Here is a 21,455-nt window from a genome sequence, read left to right on the forward strand (position 1 = left end):
ACAGAAGTATCATGTCGAAGACACCAGACATGACACCCCACCCAGTCGCCGGGCCAATCAGTCATATTTCCTTGCTGTAACCTCTCAGTGCTGAGCGCCAAACCAGGCAGCAAGAAATACCATTTTTAAAGCCTTTTGTATGTGACCCGACCCGGGTTTGATCCCGAGTCTCCCGACATCTTAACCATTAGGCCACCGAAGCGGTTCCCCATATACCACCTACATATGCCACATATTCTTGAGTACAGTGTACACCAACCAAATAAATAAATAAATATATGTACATGCACAGTGTCTGACGGAATGCATACCTCTGGGATAAAATCTATGTTCAAACCGACTTGACATTACATTTTTTTCATATTACATAAAGCTATGTAAACTAAATAGCTAAGGTAATGCTACCTTTATGCAAGATATATCAAAAAGTGATTGATGATAACAAGTTTCTCCATACACGGTTAATGTATATGTACAGCAGGTATGCTGATTGAGCCATATTATGGATTCCACCAACCATAAACCTCTCCAAATAATGCAGAGACTGGCATAAAACCGGGACCAAATAATGAAAAAAATAATGCCATCGCACTGATGAACTGGATTATGACGATGTTTCTACCTTTCCTCATACTAGACTCTACGAAAAGTATGCTTATCGATTTCATATCCCTCACTCTCTCTGTGTATGATAAATGTCAGCTATCATAGCACCGAAACGATGGTTTACATATATATGACAACTTAGTTATTTTATTGTTGTTTTACGCCGCACTCAGGAATATTTCACATATACAAGGGCGTCCAGCATTGTGGTGGGGAAATTGATGACGAATTAAACAGGAAGTTTTTGACAAGGCGTATGGTGCTTTTAACTTTTCCTGTTCATCGTTAAATTTTGCCACCGAAGTCCAGAATTGGAACTGCATGATGTTGTGTGCGGTAACAAGCTTGGCGACAACTGTCGGCCTTTTCATTGTCTTCGTGGAATTACGTGTATCAGGTATGTGCTAAAGTATTTCTCATTCCCCCCAGCGCAATGGGTTCTAGATGACTAGCAGGAAAGTGACACGTTCGGTGGAATATAACTGCTATTATAGTAATGTGGATAGCCTGTTGTCCTGGTAATGTGGACAGCCTGTTGTCCTGGTAATGTGGATAGCCTGTTTTCATGGCAATGTGGATAGGCTGTTGTCCTGGTAATGTCAAATCACCAGGGTAATGTGGATACCCTGTTATTAAGGTAATTTGGATATATTAGGATATATGAGGTTAGGATAGTATACATTGCCTTTTGCCAAAATAATGGCATGGAAGGCTTGCTGTTAAATGTGGACAGTCTCTCTGTCGGTGTAATGTGGGTAGTCTGTTGAAATTGTAATGTGTGTAATCTGTTGTCAGTGTAATGTGGGTAATCTGTTGTCAGGGTAATGTGGGTAATCTGTTGTCAGTGTAATGTGGGCAATCTGTTGTCAGTGTAATGTGGATAATCTGTTGTCAGTGTAATGTGGGTAATATGTTGGCTGGGTAATGTCGACAGTTTCTTTCTCAGTGTAATGTGAGTAAATCTGTTGTAATGTGTGTAATCTGTTGTCAGTCTAATGTGGATAATCTGTTGGCAGGGTAATATGGGTAATCTGTCGACAGGGTAATGTGTGTAGTCTGTTGTTAGTGTAATGTAGGTAATCTGTTGTCATGGTAATGTGAGTAATCTGCTGTCAGGGTAATGTGGACAGTCTCTTTGTCAGTGTAACGTGGGTAATCTGTTGGCAGGGTATTGTGTGTAGTCTGTTGTCTGTGTAATGTGGGTAATCTGTTGTCAGAGAAATGTGGATAATCTGTTGTCAGAGAAATGTGGGTAATCTGTCTTTAGGGTAATGTGGATAATCTGTTGTCAGGGTAATGTGGGTAATATGTTGTCAGGGTATTGTAGGTAATCTGTTGTCAGAATAATGTGGGTAATATGTTGTCAAGTTAATGTGGACAATCTGTTGTTAGTGTAATGTCGATAATCTATTGTAAGGGTAATGTGGGTAATATGTTGTAAGGGTAATGTGGGTAATCTGTTGTCAGAAAAATGTGGGTAATCTGTTGTCAGTGAAATGTGGGTAATATGTTGTCAGGTTAATGTAGGTAATCTGTTGTCAGGGTAATGTGGGTAATATGTTGTCAGGGTAATGTGGATAATCTGTTGTCAGGGTAATGTGTGTAATATGTTGTCAGGGTAATGTGGGTAATATGTTGTCAGGGTAATGGGGATAGTCTTTTGTCAGGGTAATGTGTGTAATCTGTTTTCAGGGTAATGTGGGTAATATGTTGTCAGGGTAATGTGGGTAATATGTTGGCAGGGTATATCTCCGTGAAACGTTCACAATAATCCTTATGAAAAGCAAACATACACAATTCACATGGCCTAATTATGTGCTAAGAATGAACGAATGATTATGGCTTAAGGTGATGTCACCGATGTTTCAGGTGTATTATGGCGATATGTACTAAGAAATAGCAAGGGCAGGCGTGCAAATTTCATGCATTAATTATCACGTGGAACAGTGTTGTGTGGCACTGCAATTGAAAAGCCCAAAATGTTCTTCTAGGGATACAAAAAGGCTTGCACTGTGTCTTAATCAGTGTCGATAGGTGAAGATTTTAAAAAGGTCTGTATTTTCTACCCACTGCCATTGTTTAAAAAGACAGAATTTCTAATTTGGATATGATAGTTTTGAAATCTTGATTCTATATGCCGTGTGTATCATATATGCTTTGATGGTCATTTTAATGGGTTGGTTGTTTGTCTTGTGTAAAATAGGCACAAAGGTAGAGTGAAATCCAGATATCTTAGTCATAATTTCGCTTGTCATCGAGTCCGATCTAAACTGCTGGCTTCGAAGACCGTGTGATTCACCTAGACTTCTACTCGACATAAATAGTGCCAATTTATTTAGATTGCATAAAAGTTTGGAATCTGGTCTCACCATACATGCATCATTACTTTACGTTATGTCTGACGAAAACAACTGCCCAGAAATCGAGATTATTTCACATGCCAATGCATGTCCTAACAACTTTCCATCGAAACTGGATGCAATATAAAGCACTCGCGGTCGAACAACAGCGTCGTTATGTAAGAAGGGTATCGCTATTCGCTTGGGGTGTTTGATCTCGGTTTATACATTTGGTAAGCGGTAAAATTATAGAACTGAGGCTCAAGCCCTCGGTCTATTATGTAAAGGCGTGTAACCGGTATCCAACACCTCAAGCTCAGGTGATAACACTTACTAAGACTATAAGGTAGACGATGAGTGTAGAGTGGGGTGGGGGGATGGGGAGGCGTTGCGGAGGCCTGAATTTTGAATGATTATTAAGTTGATTGCAGCACCATAAATTGTTCATTTCTAATGTTCCGGGTAACTGAAAACAAACATATAGTTTCCCCCAATGGACGAGATAATTGTTTCCAAAATATATCGGAACATACGCAGTAGTATGCGGAATATGTGGAGAAGTTAATGGTAGCTATTTATAATAAATTATTGCTAAAATACAGTTAAAAATGACCCTGTCACTTAATAATTTGTTTCAGTGCTACAGATTGTCTTTTCATGCTGATAGTTTAACCACCAGGTGTCGATCCCTGCCAAGGAAACGTGGCTTGTGGCAACGGAACCAAGTGTTTGGCAACGGGTGATCACCTGGACGACTATAAGTGTGAATGCAAAACAGGGTTCCAAAATATTACAAAGGATGTCAACCAACCCTTTACCTGTATTGGTATGACAGTTTTGTTTTGTTTTGTTTTTTATTAAGAAAACCATTGGAATAAGTCGCCGTCTAATAGTGTCTCTCATAACACTATAGCATTAAATGAATTTTTAAGCGCCAGTAATTAGCTCCCAGTAAGCATCCTCATACCCTCAAAAATGTTATTTTGATAAATGACCAGTACATTTAACATATATGGGGTTGGCGGAGTTCTGAAGATGGCTAGCCCTTGACCATTGTGTCCGCACATTCCCTAAGAGCACAGCTGTTACTTCGGCGGCTTTATGTCAAGAAGTTTATCTGGTACATGGCAAAAGTTTTCTCCAGGATCTACATGCCCGTGTTCTCCGCCCATAAACATCACCAATATCATATATCTGGAATATGCTGAAATAATTTTTTGACCAACGACAACATATGAGGTAGCATGGTACACTATTTGGACATTGATTTAATTTATTCCCTAAGAACTTCCATTGTGTCTTTTCGTAATCTATGAAAACTCTTGATTGGTTTTCTTCACATGACCCCATCTTAATCAATATAATTGAAATTGGTCTGGCGATTATTGACCCGGGATGTTCATTGTGGTAAACGGCTGGTAGGCCCACAAGAATGTCTGTACAGTACGTGCTAACCGTCAGTCAAATAAATAAATAATGATTGACAGGTGAGAGATAAAACAAACTATGCTTTATGAAAAGTGTAGATAATTACAGGGTTGAGGGCCGTGGTTGAGTGATTAAGAATATTGTCTTTCAATCACCAGGGCAAACGAGGTGCGGTTCAATCCTCACCTTACACAGGGCATTTGTTGGAGTTGTCGCTCTTCCGAAAATAAACGAGTGACGATGTTCGTGTGACAGTTTGCGCAGTCCGTTGAAAACCACTTTTCGTCCAGGAATATGGTCAGCGTGTTAATCAGTTGTTTATTAGGGTACTTTGGTTTCCTTCGATTATAAAACTTACTATAGATGACAACTTTTAGCATTTTGCACAGCTATTGGACAGCACGGAGATGATATTTGAAGTATGGTATCATTTGCACAGATGAAAATGAATGCATCATCAAGTCCCCGTGTTCATTCATTGAGGAGTGTGTTAACACATACGGGGGTTACCGCTGTAACTGTGAGAAGGGATATGCGGTCAAATCCGGTACATGCTCAGGTACGGTCTTTAAAGCAGAAGCCCTTAACTCAAAATGAATATTATTTGTTTCAGAAAGCGGACAGAGCGAAATGATATTGATATTGATGCCACTAATGTCTCTGATGACGATCGCTTCCAGTGAACTGCTATACAAAATTTGATTAGCTGATAAGTAAAATAGAAAACAAACATGGTTAAAAGTCATTTAAATTGAATCCCTGAGAGACCAGTTTCAATTTTCACTTTACTTACACCACTCGCATTTGTTGTAATTTGACGCCATGGGGTATATTTTGTGGAAGCACGTAAGTTAAGGTGAAAAAATGAAATGATTTTATTCCCCTTATTATATTTGTATAAAATATATAAGGGTTAAAATGGTAATAGTGTTTCTCATTTTGTTGGTTGTTCAACACGGTTGTAGATATAGACGAATGTGCGGACAAAGAAGCCTGTGGGACTGGGACGTGTAACAATACGTACGGATCGTACGCGTGTGAGTGTGAGGACGGTGGCGTGATTCAAGGTACACCATGTAAAGGTAAGAACTTTATCTTCGCAGGTGCCTTAGAAATCAAGCTGTGCAAACATTCTGGAAATATTTAAGTCGTAAAATAGGCCATCAATTTTGCACATCTTATCACAGTGTAAAACTGATCGGACATATGTGTGTCAGTCACCAAACAGAAAGAGTAAATGTCTGATATCGGCAAGATTTTACACAACAATGAAACTAAAATGCAGACATTCTTCACATGTTGTCAATACTTAAGTTCCCAAACTATATGCTCATTGTCATACATAAGAAACATTTCCCATGCGTAATTTAGCTAGTCCCATTAAAGTTTAATTTGACCTTTTCTCGCCTGTCTACCAGATACCAGTTTACGTTTAGTGTCATTTTTCAAAAGCAATTTCATAGTAAGAAAATAAATTCGAATCAAGGCTCGCAGAGAAGCACGCGTAACTAAAGAATACAGTCGTTTTCTCAACAAATCAAACAAATGCCTCAACTATGATGGTAAACTGGTTCCAGCATGAGTAGAGCGGTGTAGGAGTCATAAAAGAAAAATCCTCCATAAATGAAACCTTGCATGTTCAAGCCAACCTTATATGAATATTTTGCACTTAAGATACCAAGGAGAAAACATGTTTCATTTAAATTAGATTCTAACGGTGCAACCTACCTTGAATGAAAAGTACCTACCATACCTAAAATTTAAGGACTTGATCAGCAGCAGTTGTTAATACACTGTGTATATGGCTGGTCACATTTAAGGTATCATGGGCGTTTTACATTGCATAGAAACAGTACTGCAAATATTTCATTGATAAAGATTGTGAATTTACGATTACATCAGTCAAATTTCCTGATCTTTATTTTTGTTTTGTGTGTGTGTGTTTGTGTTTTAACGGAAAAAGAACAAGCATGAAAAAGCATGGTATATGCGCATTTGCGTCCAACTTTCTTAGTCTTACCTATGTAGCACTCGTTTTTGTTTTTCATATGGTATCAAAGACAAGACGTTCTGGACAATAAGTAAGTACATCAACGTACAATTAATTACAGACTAATGCATTCATGCGCTAAATGTTAAAATTAAGTCGCATATATTGTAACCATTCTTTATACTTCTTAGTTGGATTTAATTATAAATGATTGATTACCAAAACACGTGGAGAAAATAGTTTTAGGCAGGTCTGGAAAATACCTTTTAATAAATGCCAGAGAGTATAGCAGAGACATTGCTTCAGCGTCATAGTAGGGCAGTCAAAGTTAAGCTTGGTTTTGATTTGAGAAAAACATGTGGCCGGGATGTGGCCAGTCATGTTCGAAGAATGCATTCAAGTGAAAAACCAAACTATAATACCGATAAAAATGTGCATATTTTCCATTGTAGTTGTTGCCGTGACTATGGGTGTCGTGGGGCTGCTGGTGTTGTTGTTAGTTCTCGGTGGGCTGATTCGCGCAAGTAGAAGGTGGGAAACGTTGATATCGCGCTGCAAAAATTCGCTAAAAATGAGCAGAATACAGAACATTACTACAGATAGAATCACTTATTGATGCATTTAACATAGTGATGTGAAGCGTCGACGAGCAAGAGCGACGCATAAAACAAATACATTTTAGCGACTTTCACTATCACTTATCCTAACATCGTTACGCTCGTTTTCCTCATTTTTGAATTCTCTTTGTTTTACACTTTTTAAAAGAACTTCTTCTTTTTTTTAGAAAACCTCGAGCTGTTCAACCACTCTGCACTCTTTCTTCTCTGCAACACGTGGTCCGTACCTCAGAACCTGAAAATGGAGACGGAAGACTTCCAGATACTGGAATATGTTATATGCTGAAAGAGAAATACACAATTCCATCACATAATAATTCAGTCGACGGAGAGGAAAGGGAATGTTTCTATTCGTTGTCTAAATATTGAAACTCCAGGAGCGCGTGTACAGACCTATCGTCTCAGTTATATTCAGAATCGATCCAGCTAAATGTTTACGTGACACAAACTTTTTAGGCTCACTTCGAGGTTATATGTTTATATAAACGATGATAAATACCATGATAATTAATTACACTGACTTTCACACTTTGGTTTCATAATTTTGTACATCTAATCAGCCTCATCACATGATGTCCAGCGTTTACAGCCTGATGGTAAAAGTCACCTGGATTGTTTTTAAACATTGAAAAGTTCAGTTTTATTTCGTCACTCTACCAGACCCTGTCGTGAACAACAAGCCACCTTAAACATGAATAATGACGTATCTCTCTCTCGCTCCACAGAAACCACTGTGCTATTATCGTATGCTAGCAGTTTTTTTTAGATCGCATGTATCTGAAGTTTGTGAGAAGGAAGTTAGACAGCCGAGCGCCTTAAAGTTTATGAGCTATTTGCTAAACGTAAAACGTACTATCTCAAGACATTTGTGAGAGTTCATTTTCTCCACTGGTCTCCGATGCTCCGATACGTATATAATGACTTACTAATCAAATAGCGACCTTCTTGATGATGAATTCAAATTTGTGCTCAATACTACTTCATCGACGGAGACGGCCAAGGATGAGAGATTTTTAAATCTATGAAAAGTTAAACTTCTTGGTGCATTCAGTCTTTTCTGTGTCACGAGCACGCATTATAATCTCAGAGCTAAATTTACACCGGAAGTTCCACCAGTAAAAACAAACACTTTTCTTGATAATTTGTTATGATTTATTGTTCTAGTCAAGTCTGTGAGTAAATTAGGAATACTAAAAAAGTTAAAAGAAATTGTAATTTTTGACTGATTCGGAATAATATGTAAACAAAATCAACTTGTAGGATATAAAACCGTACAAACGATGTTCTTGCATTTGTTTCCGATTAATATACACGGTATATAACATACCTCATTTGTCTGTCTATTTATCTTTTTATATTCTCTATTAATTTATTATCGATAACCCTCTTAATATGTATGTATGAATGTATGCTTGGGGTTTTACGACGGACTGTTTCAAAATCGTCATATGACGACGAGGAGTACTGCCTATAGATGATGGGATAGCGCTCGCCACGAATGACATTAACATGAGTCGACAATTCAGCTTAGTTTTCAAGGAAGAAGGAAGGTGCATAAAGTGACATACTACCTCTAATCTAACAATGATATGCAGTAATTTAGTATAATTGTGGTGGATTTCAAGTAATTGAGGGATTTGATTATGCCTGTTTGATTTCACGTTCTCGTTTATGATTAGTTGGAAGTTTCATGTGAGTCAGGGCAGGGGAAGGGAGGGATTTGTAAGGAAGCCGATAGAGATCACATCCCTGTTTTGCTGCCTCGTTACCTAGTTTCGCTCCCTCACTGTATTAGAAATGTCTAAGAAGCGAGATGTCCTCTATCGACTTCCATATAGATTGCTCTATTTATTTCATTGCGATAGAATATTCAACGGCGGCCAGCATTATGGTGGGAAGAAACCGGACGGAACCCGGAGGAAACCCACGACCATCGGCAGGTTGCTGGAAGACCTTCCCACATGCAGTCGGAGAGGAGCCAGCATGAGCTGCACTTGAACTGCATTGGCGAGAGGTCATTTCGCCGTGCTGTCATCCTAACGACCTCGGACACGGAGGCCCACGATTTGTTTTAAAATAAGCGAAAATGCATACACATCGACAGTTGATAATTATCACCCGTTTAATTCGTCACGTGTATAAACTTAAATTATATCAATTGCAGTAAGCTTCCTGCTTTCGGTGTGCTAATGCAAATGATAATTGTTTAAAAGTTACCGTCATTTTAAGGTTCTGTAGAACACGTGATGACCATGACATTGAATGTAATATAACATTTGCGCATGGAGATACGTATAAAGAAACATGACTATGAAACAGCCTGAAATTAAAATGCGCTTGAAAGTATTTTGGTGTGTAACGTGTGAGTTTATTTTGCCGTATGACGTCATTCACTTTAGTTTTATGTATGTACATAAGCCTGGGGGGTTACGTCATACTTAACGATTTTTCAGTCATATGGCGACGAGGAGTCACTTGGTATGTGTACGTATTCTGTGTCTTCTTCTGGCAGGGCGAGTTCATGCCGCCAACGTGCTGCCGCTACTGAAGTATCATGTCGAAGACACCAGACATGACACCCCGCCCAGTCGCCGGGCCAATCAGTCATATTTCCTTGCTGTAACCTCTCAGTGCTGAGCGCCAAGCCAGGCAGCAAGAAATACCATTTTTAAAGCCTTTTGTATGTGACCCGACCCGGGTTTGATCCCGAGTCTCCCGACATCTTAACCATTAGGCCACCGAAGCAGTTCCCATATACCACCTACATATGCCATATATTCTTGAGTACAGTGTACACCAACCAAATAAATAAATAAATATATGTACATGCACAGTGTCTGACGGAATGCATACCTCTGGGATAAAATCTATGTTCAAACCGACTTGACATTACATTTTTTTCATATTACATAAAGCTATGTAAACTAAATAGCTAAAGTAATGCTACCTTTATGCAAGATATATCAAAAAGTGATTGATGATAACAAGTTTCTCCATACACGGTTAATGTATATGTACAGCAGGTATGCTGATTGAGCCATATTATGGATTCCACCAACCATAAACCTCTCCAAATAATGCAGAGACTGGCATAAAACCGGGACCAAATAATGAAAAAAATAATGCCATCGCACTGATGAACTGGATTATGACGATGACCTTTCCTCATACTAGACTCTACGAAAAGTATGCTTATCGATTTCATATCCCTCACTCTCTCTGTGTATGATAAATGTCAGCTATCATAGCACCGAAACGATGGTTTACATATATATGACAACTTATTTATTTTATTGTTTTACGCCGCACTCAGGAATATTTCACATATACAAGGGCGTCCAGCATTGTGGTGGTGAAATTGATGACGAATTAAACAGGAAGTTTTTGAAAAGGCGTATAGTGCTTTTAACTTTTCCTGTTCATCGTTAAATTTTGCCACCGAAGTCCAGAATTGGAACTGCATGATGTTGTGTGCGGTAACAAGCTTGGCGACAACTGTCGGCCTTTTCATTGTCTTCGTGGAATTACGTGTATCAGGTATGTGCTAAAGTATTTCTCATTCCCCCCAGCGCAATGGGTTCTAGATGACTAGCAGGAAAGTGACACGTTCGGTGGAATATAACTGCTATTATAGTAATGTGGATAGCCTGTTGTCCTGGTAATGTGGACAGCCTGTTGTCCTGGTAATGTGGATAGCCTGTTTTCATGGCAATGTGGATAGGCTGTTGTCCTGGTAATGTCAAATCACCAGGGTAATGTGGATACCCTGTTATTAAGGTAATATGGATATATTAGGATATATGAGGTTAGGATAGTATACATTGCCTTTTGCCAAAATAATGGCATGGAAGGCTTGCTGTTAAATGTGGACAGTCTCTCTGTCGGTGTAATGTGGGTAGTCTGTTGAAATTGTAATGTGTGTAATCTGTTGTCAGTGTAATGTGGGTAATCTGTTGTCAGGTTAATGTGGGTAATCTGTTGTCAATGTAATGTGGGCAATCTGTTGTCAGTGTAATGTGGATAATCTGTTGTCAGAGAAATGTGGGTAATCTGTTGTCAGTGAAATGTGGGCAATCTGTCGACAGGGTAATGTGGATAATATGTTGTCAGGGTAATGTGAGCAAACTGTTGTCAGGGTAATGTGGGTAAACCGTTGTCAGGGTAATGTAGACAATCTGTTGTCAGGGTAATGTGGGCAATATGTTGTCAGGGTAATGTGTGTAATATGTTGTCAGGGTAATGTAGGTAATCTGTTGTCAGGGTAATGTGGGTAATATGTTGTCAGGGCAATGTAGGTAATCTGTTGTCAGGGTAATGTGGATAATCTGTTGCCAGGGTAATGTAGGTAATCTGTTGTCAGGGTAATGTGGGCAATATGTTGTCAGGGTAATTTAGGTAATCTGTTGTCAGGGTAATGTGGATAATCTGTTGTCAGGGTAATGTGGGTAATATGTTGTCAGAGTAATGTGGGTAATCTGTTGTCAGGTAATGTGGATAATCTGTTTTCAGGGTAATGTGGGTAATCTGTTGTCAGGGTAATGTGGGTAATCTGTTGTCAGGGTAATGTGGGTAATATGTTGTCAGGGTAATGTAGGTAATCTGTTGTCAGGGTAATGTGGGAAATCTGTTGTCAGGGTAATGTGGGTAATCTGTGGTCAAGGTAATGTGGGTAATATGTTGTCAGAGTGATGTGGGTAATCTGTTGTCAGGGTAATGTGGATAATCTGTAATCAGGGTAATGTATGTAATCTCTTGTCAGGGTAATGTGGATAATATGTTGTCAGGGTAATGTGGATAATCTATTGTCGGTTTAATGTGGGTAATCTGTTGTCAGTGTAATGTGGGTAATCTGTTGTCAGGTTAATGTGGGTAATATGTTGTCAGGGTAATGTGGGTAATCTGTTGTCAGGGTAATGTGGGAAATCTGTTGTCAGGGTAATGTGGGTAATCTGTGGTCAAGGTAATGTGGGTAATATGTTGTCAAGGTAATGTGGATAATCTGTTGTCAAGGTAATGTGGGTAATATGTTGTCAGAGTAATGTGGGTAATCTGTTGTCAGGGTAATGTGGATAATCTGTAATCAGGGTAATGTATGTAATCTCTTGTCAGGGTAATGTAGGTAATCTCTTGTCAGGGTAATGTGGATAATATGTTGTCAGGGTATTGTGGGTAATCTATTGTCGGGGTAATGTGGGTAATATTTTGTCAAGGTAATGTGGGTAATCTGTTGTCAGGGTAATGTGGGTAATCTGTTGTCAGGGTATTGTAGGTAATCTGTTGAAATTGTAATGTGAGTAATCTGTTGTCAGGGTAATGTGGGTAATCAGTTGTCAGGGTAATGTGGGTAATATGTTGTCAGGGTAATGTGTGTAATATGTTGTCAGGGTAATATGGGTAAACTGTTGTCAAGGTAATGTGGATAATCTGTTGGCAGGGATTATGGGTAGTCTGTTGTCTGTGTAATGTGGGAAATCTGTTGTCAAAGTATTGTGGGTAATCTGTTGTCAGGGTAATGTGGATAATCAGTTGTCAGTGTAATGTGGGTAATATGTTCTCAGGGTAATGTGGATAATCTGTTGTCAGTGTAATGTGGGTAATCTGTTGTCAGGGTAATGTGGGTAATATATTGTCAGGGTAATGTGGGTAATATGTTGTCAGGGTAATGTGGGTAAACTGTTGTCAGGGTAATTGCCCTGCAGCTTACAGGACACAGAATCAACATGTTTAAGCGTTTTTTTGTGTGTGTAACGTATCTAAACATTTTTATTCTGCCTTATCTCCGTGAACTGTTTACAATAATCCTAATGAAGGGCAAACATACACAATTCACATGGCCTAATTATGTGCTAAGAATGAACGAATGATTATGGCTTAAGGTGATGTCACCGATGTTTTAGGCGTATTATGGCGAAATGTACTAAGAAATAGCAAGAGCAGGCGTGCAAATTTCATACATTAATTATCACGTGGAACAGTGTTGTGTGGCCCCGCAATTGAAAAGCCCTAAATGTTCTTCTAGGGATACAAAAAGGCTTGCACTGTGTCTTAATCAGTGTTGATAGGGGAAGATTTTAAAATGGTCTGTATTTTCTACCCACTGCCATTGTTTTAAGGGACAGAATTTCTAATTTGGATTTGATAGTTTTGAAATCTTGATTCTATATGCCGTGTGTATCATATATGCTTTGATGGTCATTTTAATGGGTTGGTTGTTTGTCTTGTGTAAAATAGGCACAAAGGTAGAGTGAAATCCAGATATCTTAGTCATACTTTCGCTTGTCATCGAGTCCGATCTAAACTGCTGGCTTCGACTTCTACTTCTACTCGACATAAATAGTGCCAATTTATTTAGATTGCAAAAAGTTTGGAATTTGGTCTCACCATACATGCATCACTACTTTACGTTATGTCTGACGAAAACAACTGCCCAGAAATCGAGATTATTTCTCATGCCAATGCATGTCCTAACAACTTTCCCTCGGAACTGGATGCAATATAAAGCACTCGCGGTCGAACAACAGCGTCGTTATGTAAGAAGGGTATCGCCCTTTGCTTGGGGTGTTTGATCTCGGTTTATACATTTGGTAAGCGGTAAAATTATAGAACTGAGGCTCAAGCCCTCGGTCTATTATGTAAAGGCGTGTAACCGGTATCCAACACCTCAAGCTCAGCTGATAACACTTAATAAGACTATAAGGTAGACGATGAGTGTAGAGTGGGGTGGGGGGATGGGGAGGCGTTGCGGAGGCCTGAATTTTGAATGATTATTAAGTTGATTGCAGCACCATAAATTGTTCATTTCTAATGTTCCGGGTAACTGAAAACAAACATATAGTTTCCCCCAATGGACGAGATAATTGTCTCCAAAATATATCGCAACATACGCAGTAGTATGCGGAATATGTGGAGAAGTTAATGGTAGCTATTTATAATAAATTATTGCTAAAATACAGTTAAAAATGACCCTGTCACTTAATAATTTGTTTCAGTGCTACAGATTGTCTTTTCATGCTGATAGTTTAACCACCAGGTGTCGATCCCTGCCAAGGAAACGTGGCTTGTGGCAACGGAACCAAGTGTTTGGCAACGGGTGATCACCTGGACGACTATAAGTGTGAATGCAAAACAGGGTTCCAAAATATTACAAAGGATGTCAACCAACCCTTTACCTGTATTGGTATGACAGTTTTGTTTTGTTTTTTTTTTATTAAGAAAACCATTGGAATAAGTCGCCGTCTAATAGTGTCTCTCATAACACTATAGCTTTAAATGAATTTTTAAGCGCCAGTAATTAGCTCCCAGTAAGCATCCTCATACCCCCAAAAATGTTATTTTGATAAATGACCAGTACATTTATAAGATGGTAACATATATGGGGTTGGCGGAGTTCTGAAGATGGCTAGCCCTTGACCATTGTGTCCGCACATTCCCTAAGAGCACAGCTGTTACTTCGGCGGCTTTATGTCAAGAAGTTTATCTGGTACATGGCAAAAGTTTTCTCCAGGATCTACATGCCCGTGTTCTCCGCCCATAAACATCACCGATATCATATATCTGGAATATGCTGAAATAATTTTTTGACCAACGACAACATATGAGGTAGCATGGTACACTATTTGGACATTGATTTAATTTATTCCCTAAGAACTTCCATTGTGTCTTTTCGTAATCTATGAAAACTCTTGATTGGTTTTCTTTACATGACCCCATCTTAATTTCTTAATCAATATAATTGAAATTGGTCTGGCGAATATTGACCCGGGATGTTCATTGTGGTAAACGGCTGGTAGGCCCACAAGAATGTATGTACAGTACGTGCTAACCGTCAGTCAAATAAATAAATAATGATTGACATGTGAGAGATAAAACAAACTATGCTTTATGAAAAGTGTAGATAATTACAGGGTTGAGGGCCGTGGTTGAGTGATTAAGAATATTGTCTTTCAATCACCAGGGCAAACGAGGTGCGGTTCAATCCTCACCTTACACAGGGCATTTGTTGGAGTTGTCGCTCTTCCGAAAATAAACGAGTGACGATGTTCGTGTGACAGTTTGCGCAGTCCGTTGAAAACCACTTTTCGTCCAGGAATATGATCAGCGTGTTAATCGGTTGTTTATTAGGGTACTTTGGTTTCCTTCGATTATAAAACTTACTATAGATGACAACTTTTAGCATTTTGCACAGCTATTGGACAGCACGGAGATGATATTTGAAGTATGGTATCATTTGCACAGATGAAAATGAATGCATCATCAAGTCCCCGTGTTTATTCAATGAGGAGTGTGTTAACACATACGGGGGTTACCGCTGTAACTGTGAGAAGGGATATGCGGTCAAATCCGGTACATGTTCAGGTACGGTCTTTAAAGCAGAAGCCCTTAACTCAAAATGAATATTATTTGTTTCGGAAAGCGGACAGAACGAAATGATATTGATATTGATGCCACTAATGTCTCTGATGACGATCGCTTCCAGTGAACTGCTATACAAAATTTGATTAGCTGATAAGTAAAATAGAAAACAAACATGGTTAAAAGTCATTTAAATTGAATCCCTGAGGGACCAGTTTCAATTTTCACTTTACTTACACCACTCGCATTTGTTGTAATTTGACGCCATGGGGTATATTTTGTGGAAGCACGTAAGTTAAGGTGAAAAAATGAAACGATTTCATTCCCCTTATTATATTTGTATAAAATATATAAGGGTTAAAATGGTAATAGTGTTTCTCATTTTGTTGGTTGTTCAACACCGTTTTAGATATAGACGAATGTGCGGACAAAGAAGCCTGTGGGGCTGGGACGTGTAACAATACGCACGGATCGTACGCGTGTGAGTGTGAGGACGGTGGCGTGATTCACGGTACACCATGTAAAGGTAAGAACTTTATCTTCGTAGGTGCCTTAGAAATCAAGCTGTGTAAACATTCTGGAAATATTTAAGTCGTAAAATGGGCGATCAATTTTGCACATCTTATCACAGTGTAAAACTGATCGGACATATGTGTGTCAGTCACCAAACAGAAAGAGTAAATGTCTGATATCGGCAAGATTTTACACAACAATGAAACCAAAATGCAGACATTCTTCACATGTTGTCAATACTTAAGTTCCCAAACTATATGCTCATTGTCATACATAAGAAACATTTCCCATGCGTAATTTAGCTAGTCCCATTAAAGTTTAATTTGACCTTTTCTCGCCTGTTTACCATATACCAGTTTACGTTTAGTGTCATTTTTCAAAAGCAATTTCATAGTAAGAAAATAAATTCGAATCAAGGCTCGCAGAGAAGCACGCGTAACTAAAGAATACAGTCGTTTTCTCAACAAATCAAACAAATGCCTCAACTATGATGGTAAACTGGTTCCAGCATGTCGAGTAGAGCAGTGTAGGAGTCATAAAAGAAAAATCCTCCATAAATGAAACCTTGCATGTTCAAGCCAACCTTATATGAATATTTTGCACTTAAGCTACCAAGGAGAAAACATGTTTCATTTAAATTAGATTCTGACGGTGCAACCTACCTTGAATGAAAAGGGCCTACCATACCTATAATTTAAGGACTGGCTCAGCAGCAGTTGTTAATACACTGTGTATATGGCTGGTCACATTTAAGGTATCATGGCCGTTTTACATTGCATAGAAACAGAACTGCAAATATTTCATTGATAAAGATTGTGAATTTACGATTACATCAGTCAAATTTCCTGATCTCTATTTTTGTTTTGTGTGTGTGTGTTTTAACGGAAAAAGAACAAGTATAAAAAAACATGGTATATGCGCATTTTCTTCCAACTTTCTTAGTCTTACCTATGTAGCACTCGTTTTTGTTTTTCAAATGGTATCAAAGACAAGACGTTCCGGACAATAAGTAAGTACATCAACGTACAATTAATTACAGACTAATGCATTCATGCGCTAAATGTTAAAATTAAGTCGCATATATTGTAACCATTCTTTATACTTCTTAGTTGGATTTAATTATAAATGATTGATTACCAAAACACGTGGAGTAAATAGTTTAAGGCAGGTCTGGAAAATACCTTTTAATACATGCCAGAGAGTATAGCAGAGACATTGCTTCAGCGTCATAGTAGGGCAGTCAAAGTTAAGCTTGGTTTTGATTTGAGAAAAACATGTGGCCGGGATGTGGCCAGTCATGTTCGAAGAATGCATTCAAGTGAAAAACCAAACTATAATACCGATAAAAATGTGCATATTTTCCATTGTAGTTGTTGCCGTGACTATGGGTGTCGTGGGGCTGCTGGTGTTGTTGTTAGTTCTCGGAGGGCTGATTCGCGCCAGTAGAAGGTGGGAAACGTTGATATCGCGCTGCAAAAATTCGCTAAAAATGAGCAGAATATAGAACATTACTACAGATAGAATCACTTCTTGATGCATTTAACACACTGATGTGAAGAGTCGACGAGCAAGAGCGACGCATAAAACAAATACATTTTAGCGACTTTCACTATCACTTATCCTAACATCGTAAGGATAAATTGTTGTTACGCTCGTTTTCCTCATTTTTGAATTCTCTTTGTTTTACACTTTTTAAAAGAACTTCTTCTTTTTTTAGAAAACCTCGAGCTGTTCAACCACTCTGCACTCTTTCTTCTCTGCAACGCGTGGTCCGTACCTCAGAACCTGAAAATGGAGATGGAAGACTTCCAGATACTGGAATACGTTATATGCTGAAAGAGAAATACACAATTCCATCACAATAATTCAGTCGGCGGAGAGGAAAGGGAATGTTTCTATTCGTTGTCTAAATATTGAAACTCCAGGAGCACGTGTACAGACCTATCGTCTCAGTTATATTCAGAATCGATCCAGCTAAATGTTTACGTGACACAAACTTTTTAGGCTCACTTCGAGGTTATATGTTTATATAAACGATGATAAATACCATGATAATTAATTACACTGACTTTCACACTTTGGTTTCATAATTTTGTACATCTAATCAGCCTCATCACATGATGTCCAGCGTTTACAGCCTGATGGTAAAAGTCACCTGGATTGTTTTTAAACACTGAAAAGTTCAGTTTTATTTCGTCACTCTACCAGACCCTGTCGTGAACAACAAGCCACCTTAAACAGGAATAATGACGTATCTCTCTCTCGCTCCACAGAAACCACTGTGCTATTATCGTATGCTAACAGTTTTTTTAGATCCCATGTATCTGAAGTTTGTGAGAAGGAAGTTAGACAGCCGAGCGCCTTAAAGTTTATGAGCTATTTGCTAAACGTAAAACGTACTATCTCAAGACATTTGTGAGAGTTCATTTTCTCCACTGGTCTCCGATGCTCCGATACGTATATAATGACTTACTAATCAAATAGCGACCTTCTTGATGATGAATTCAAATTTGTGCTCAATACTACTTCATCGACGGAGACGGCCAAGGATGAGAGATTTTTAAATCTATGAAAAGTTAAACTTCTTGGTGCATTCAGTCTTTTCTGTGTCACGAGCACGCATTATAATCTCAGAGCTAAATTTACACCGGAAGTTCCACGAGTAAAAACAAACACTTTTCTTAATAATTTGTTATGATTTATTGTTCTAGTCAAGTCTGTGAAAAATTTAGGAATACTAAAAAACTTAAAACTAATTATATGAGTCCGATTGTAATTTTTGACTGATTCGGAATAATATGTAAACAAAATCAACTTCTAGGATATGAAACGGTACAAACGATGTTCTTGCATTTGTTTCCGATTGATACACACGGTATATAACATACCTCATTTGTCTGTCTATTTCTCTTTTTATATTCTCTATTAATTTATTATCGATAACCCTCTTAATATGTATGTATGAATGTATGCTTGAGGTTTTACGACGGACTGTTTCAAAATCGTCATGTGACGACGAGGAGTACTGCCTATAGATGATGGGATAGCGCTCGCCACGAATGACATTAACATGAGTCGACAGTTCAGCTTAGCTTTCAAGGAAGAAGGAAGGTGCATAAAGTGACACACTACCTCTAATCTAACAATGATATGCAGTAATTTAGTATAATTGTGGTGGATTTCAAGTAATTGAGGGATTTGATTATGCCTGTTTGATTTCACGTTCTCGTTTATGATTAGTTGGAAGTTTCATGTGAGTCAGGGCAGGGGAAGGGAGGGATTTGTAAGGAAGCCGATAGAGATCACATCCCTGTTTCGCTGCCTCGTTACCTAGTTTCGCTCCCTCACTGTATTAGAAATGTCTAAGTAGCTAGATGTCCTCTATCGACTTCCATATAGATTTCTCTATTTATTTCATTGCGATAGAATATTCAACTTATACAACGGCGGCCAGCATTATGGTGGGAAGAAACCGGACGGAACCTGGAGGAAACCCACGACCATCGGCAGGTTGCTGAAGACCTTCCCACGTGCGGTCGGAGAGGAGCCAGCATGAGCTGGACTTGAACTGCATTGGCGAGAGGATCCTGGGTCATTTCGCCTTGCTGTCATCCTAACGACCTCGGACACGGAGGCCCACGATTTGTTTTAAAATAAGCGAAAATGCATACACATCGACAGTTGATAATTATCACCCGTTTAATTCGTCACGTGTATTAACTTAAATTATATCAATTGCAGTAAGCTTCCTGCTTTCGGTGTGCTAATGCAAATGATAATTGTTTAAAAGTTACCGTCATTTTAAGATTCTGTAGAACACGTGATGACCATGATATTGAATGTAATATAACATTTGCGCATGGAGATACGTATAAAGAAACATGACTATGAAACAGCCTGAAATTAAAATGCACTTGAAAGTATTTTGGTGTGTAACGTGTGAGTTTATTTTGCCGTATGACGTCATTCACTTTAGTTTTATGTATGTACATAAGCTTGGGGGGTTACGTCATACTTAACGATTTTTCAGTCATATGGCGACGAGGAGTCACTTGGTATGTGTACGTATTCTGTGTCTTCTTCTGGCAGGGCGAGTTCATGTCGCCAACGTGCTGCCGCTACTGAAGTATCATGTCGAAGACACCAGACATGACACCCCACCCAGTCACCGGGCCAATCAGTCACATTTCCTTGCTGTAACCTCTCAGTGCTGAGCGCCAAGCCAGGCAGCAAGAAATACCATTTTTAAAGCCTTTTGTATGTGACCCGACCCGGGTTTGATCCCGAGTCTCCTGACATCTTAACCATTTGGCCACCGAGTTGGTTCCATATACCACCTACATATGCCACATATTCTTGAGTACAGTGTAGAACACCAACCAAATAAATAAATAAATATATGTACATGCACAGTGTCTGACGGAATGCATACCTCTGGGATAAAACCTATGTTCAAACCGAATTGACATTACATTTTTTTCAGTTTACATAAAGCTATCACATTTGCCCAACATGAGAGGAATCGTTATCGTTATCCGTGGCCGAGGAGGGTTAGCGTGGTGCAATGCCCCAGGAACCTCTCACCAATGCGATCGCTGTGAGTTCAAGTCCAGCTCAAGCAGCGTTCTCTCCAACCGTACGTGGGAAGGTCTGTCAGCAACCTGCGGATGGTCGAGGGCTTCACCGGGTTCTCTTCGATATATAATAGATATCATGTATGTGAGCTGCAGAACACAACAGATTAGCAATCTAAAAGGTTATATTCATTACCGTTAAGTAAATTATTCTTGCGTTGATATAATTAATAGACTTCATACAACTTACATTTTTTGGATGAGGAAGTTCTCTCCCTTTAATCGTTTCGATATCACGAGAAGTCCACGCACTCGGAATGTGGAACTCCCAACCATGAGACACTTGGAATTGGCATTAAACAATGACATCACGTTATAGCACCCTGTCCGACACAGCCTGATTCCAGGGCCTCGCTGTTGTCAACTCTACGGATGTTAAGCCGGCTAAGTAAGAGATGTTTGGCATAGCTGTTGTGGAATTGCGGATCATAACCAAGTCGCGGTGTTCATGGTCACATGAAATTTACACATATGGAAATAGCAAAATGACACATGTTTTTTTGTGATGTATAAGTATTTCACCTACTTTTCCATCACTCAATCAGACAGTCCCCTATTTGGCTTGAGTCATTTCTGTGTACAATATGTACGCCTTCTGGCAAATTTGTGCTCTATGCCACTTCGTGCTTTATTTATGGTCCCAGAAGCCGCGCAATAAAGGTAAATCAGAGTTATTTAAATCCTCTCCATGGATTGAGCCTCTTTTGCCCTTAGCGACAGCGAAAACCAGTGCTTTGCACGACCAGTGGTTTGTCCACCATATCATGTGTTATCATGCTCCTCCTCGTCACTTCTCCCTCTGATTGTTACTTCAGCCATATTTTTTGATGATGCTTTTCGGTTGTCAGAAAAAAAAAATGCGTATTTTAATTTCAATTTGTAGATTTGCCTAGCAGAGTATTGTCTCTTTGGTAGGGCCCATTTCTTACATTTTAAGCTGTGGCGATCATCTTGTACATGATCTTAAGGTGTGATC

The 21,455-nt window shown here is 39.0% G+C and overlaps 1 protein-coding gene across 3 annotated transcripts; it reads left to right on the forward strand.

The window, feature by feature from the left end:
- Nucleotides 1-376: 376 nt before the first annotated feature.
- On the forward strand, nt 377-19,754 carry LOC135476941 (adhesion G protein-coupled receptor E1-like). 3 transcript variants are annotated; one of them, XM_064757091.1, is made up of 7 exons: nt 377-1,003; nt 3,625-3,771; nt 4,813-4,932; nt 5,339-5,455; nt 16,834-16,854; nt 17,216-17,294; nt 17,563-19,754. In XM_064757091.1, exons 1-7 carry the CDS (start codon nt 928-930, stop codon nt 17,708-17,710), a joined length of 708 nt encoding a protein of 235 aa, XP_064613161.1. In that variant the 5' UTR covers nt 377-927; the 3' UTR covers nt 17,711-19,754. The 3 variants fall into 3 exon arrangements, 1 of the variants encoding a protein (XP_064613161.1); XR_010445140.1 differs by lacking the exons at nt 377-1,003; nt 3,625-3,771; nt 4,813-4,932; nt 5,339-5,455; nt 17,563-19,754 and adding exons at nt 10,410-10,517; nt 14,011-14,157; nt 15,216-15,858 and having other exon boundaries at nt 17,216-17,287; XR_010445141.1 differs by lacking the exons at nt 377-1,003; nt 3,625-3,771; nt 4,813-4,932; nt 5,339-5,455; nt 17,563-19,754 and adding exons at nt 10,429-10,517; nt 13,970-14,157; nt 15,216-15,858 and having other exon boundaries at nt 17,216-17,287.
- Nucleotides 19,755-21,455: the final 1,701 nt, after the last annotated feature.

Source organism: Liolophura sinensis, chromosome 1, assembly GCF_032854445.1.
Source record: "Liolophura sinensis isolate JHLJ2023 chromosome 1, CUHK_Ljap_v2, whole genome shotgun sequence".
NCBI lineage: Eukaryota > Metazoa > Mollusca > Polyplacophora > Chitonida > Chitonidae > Liolophura > Liolophura sinensis.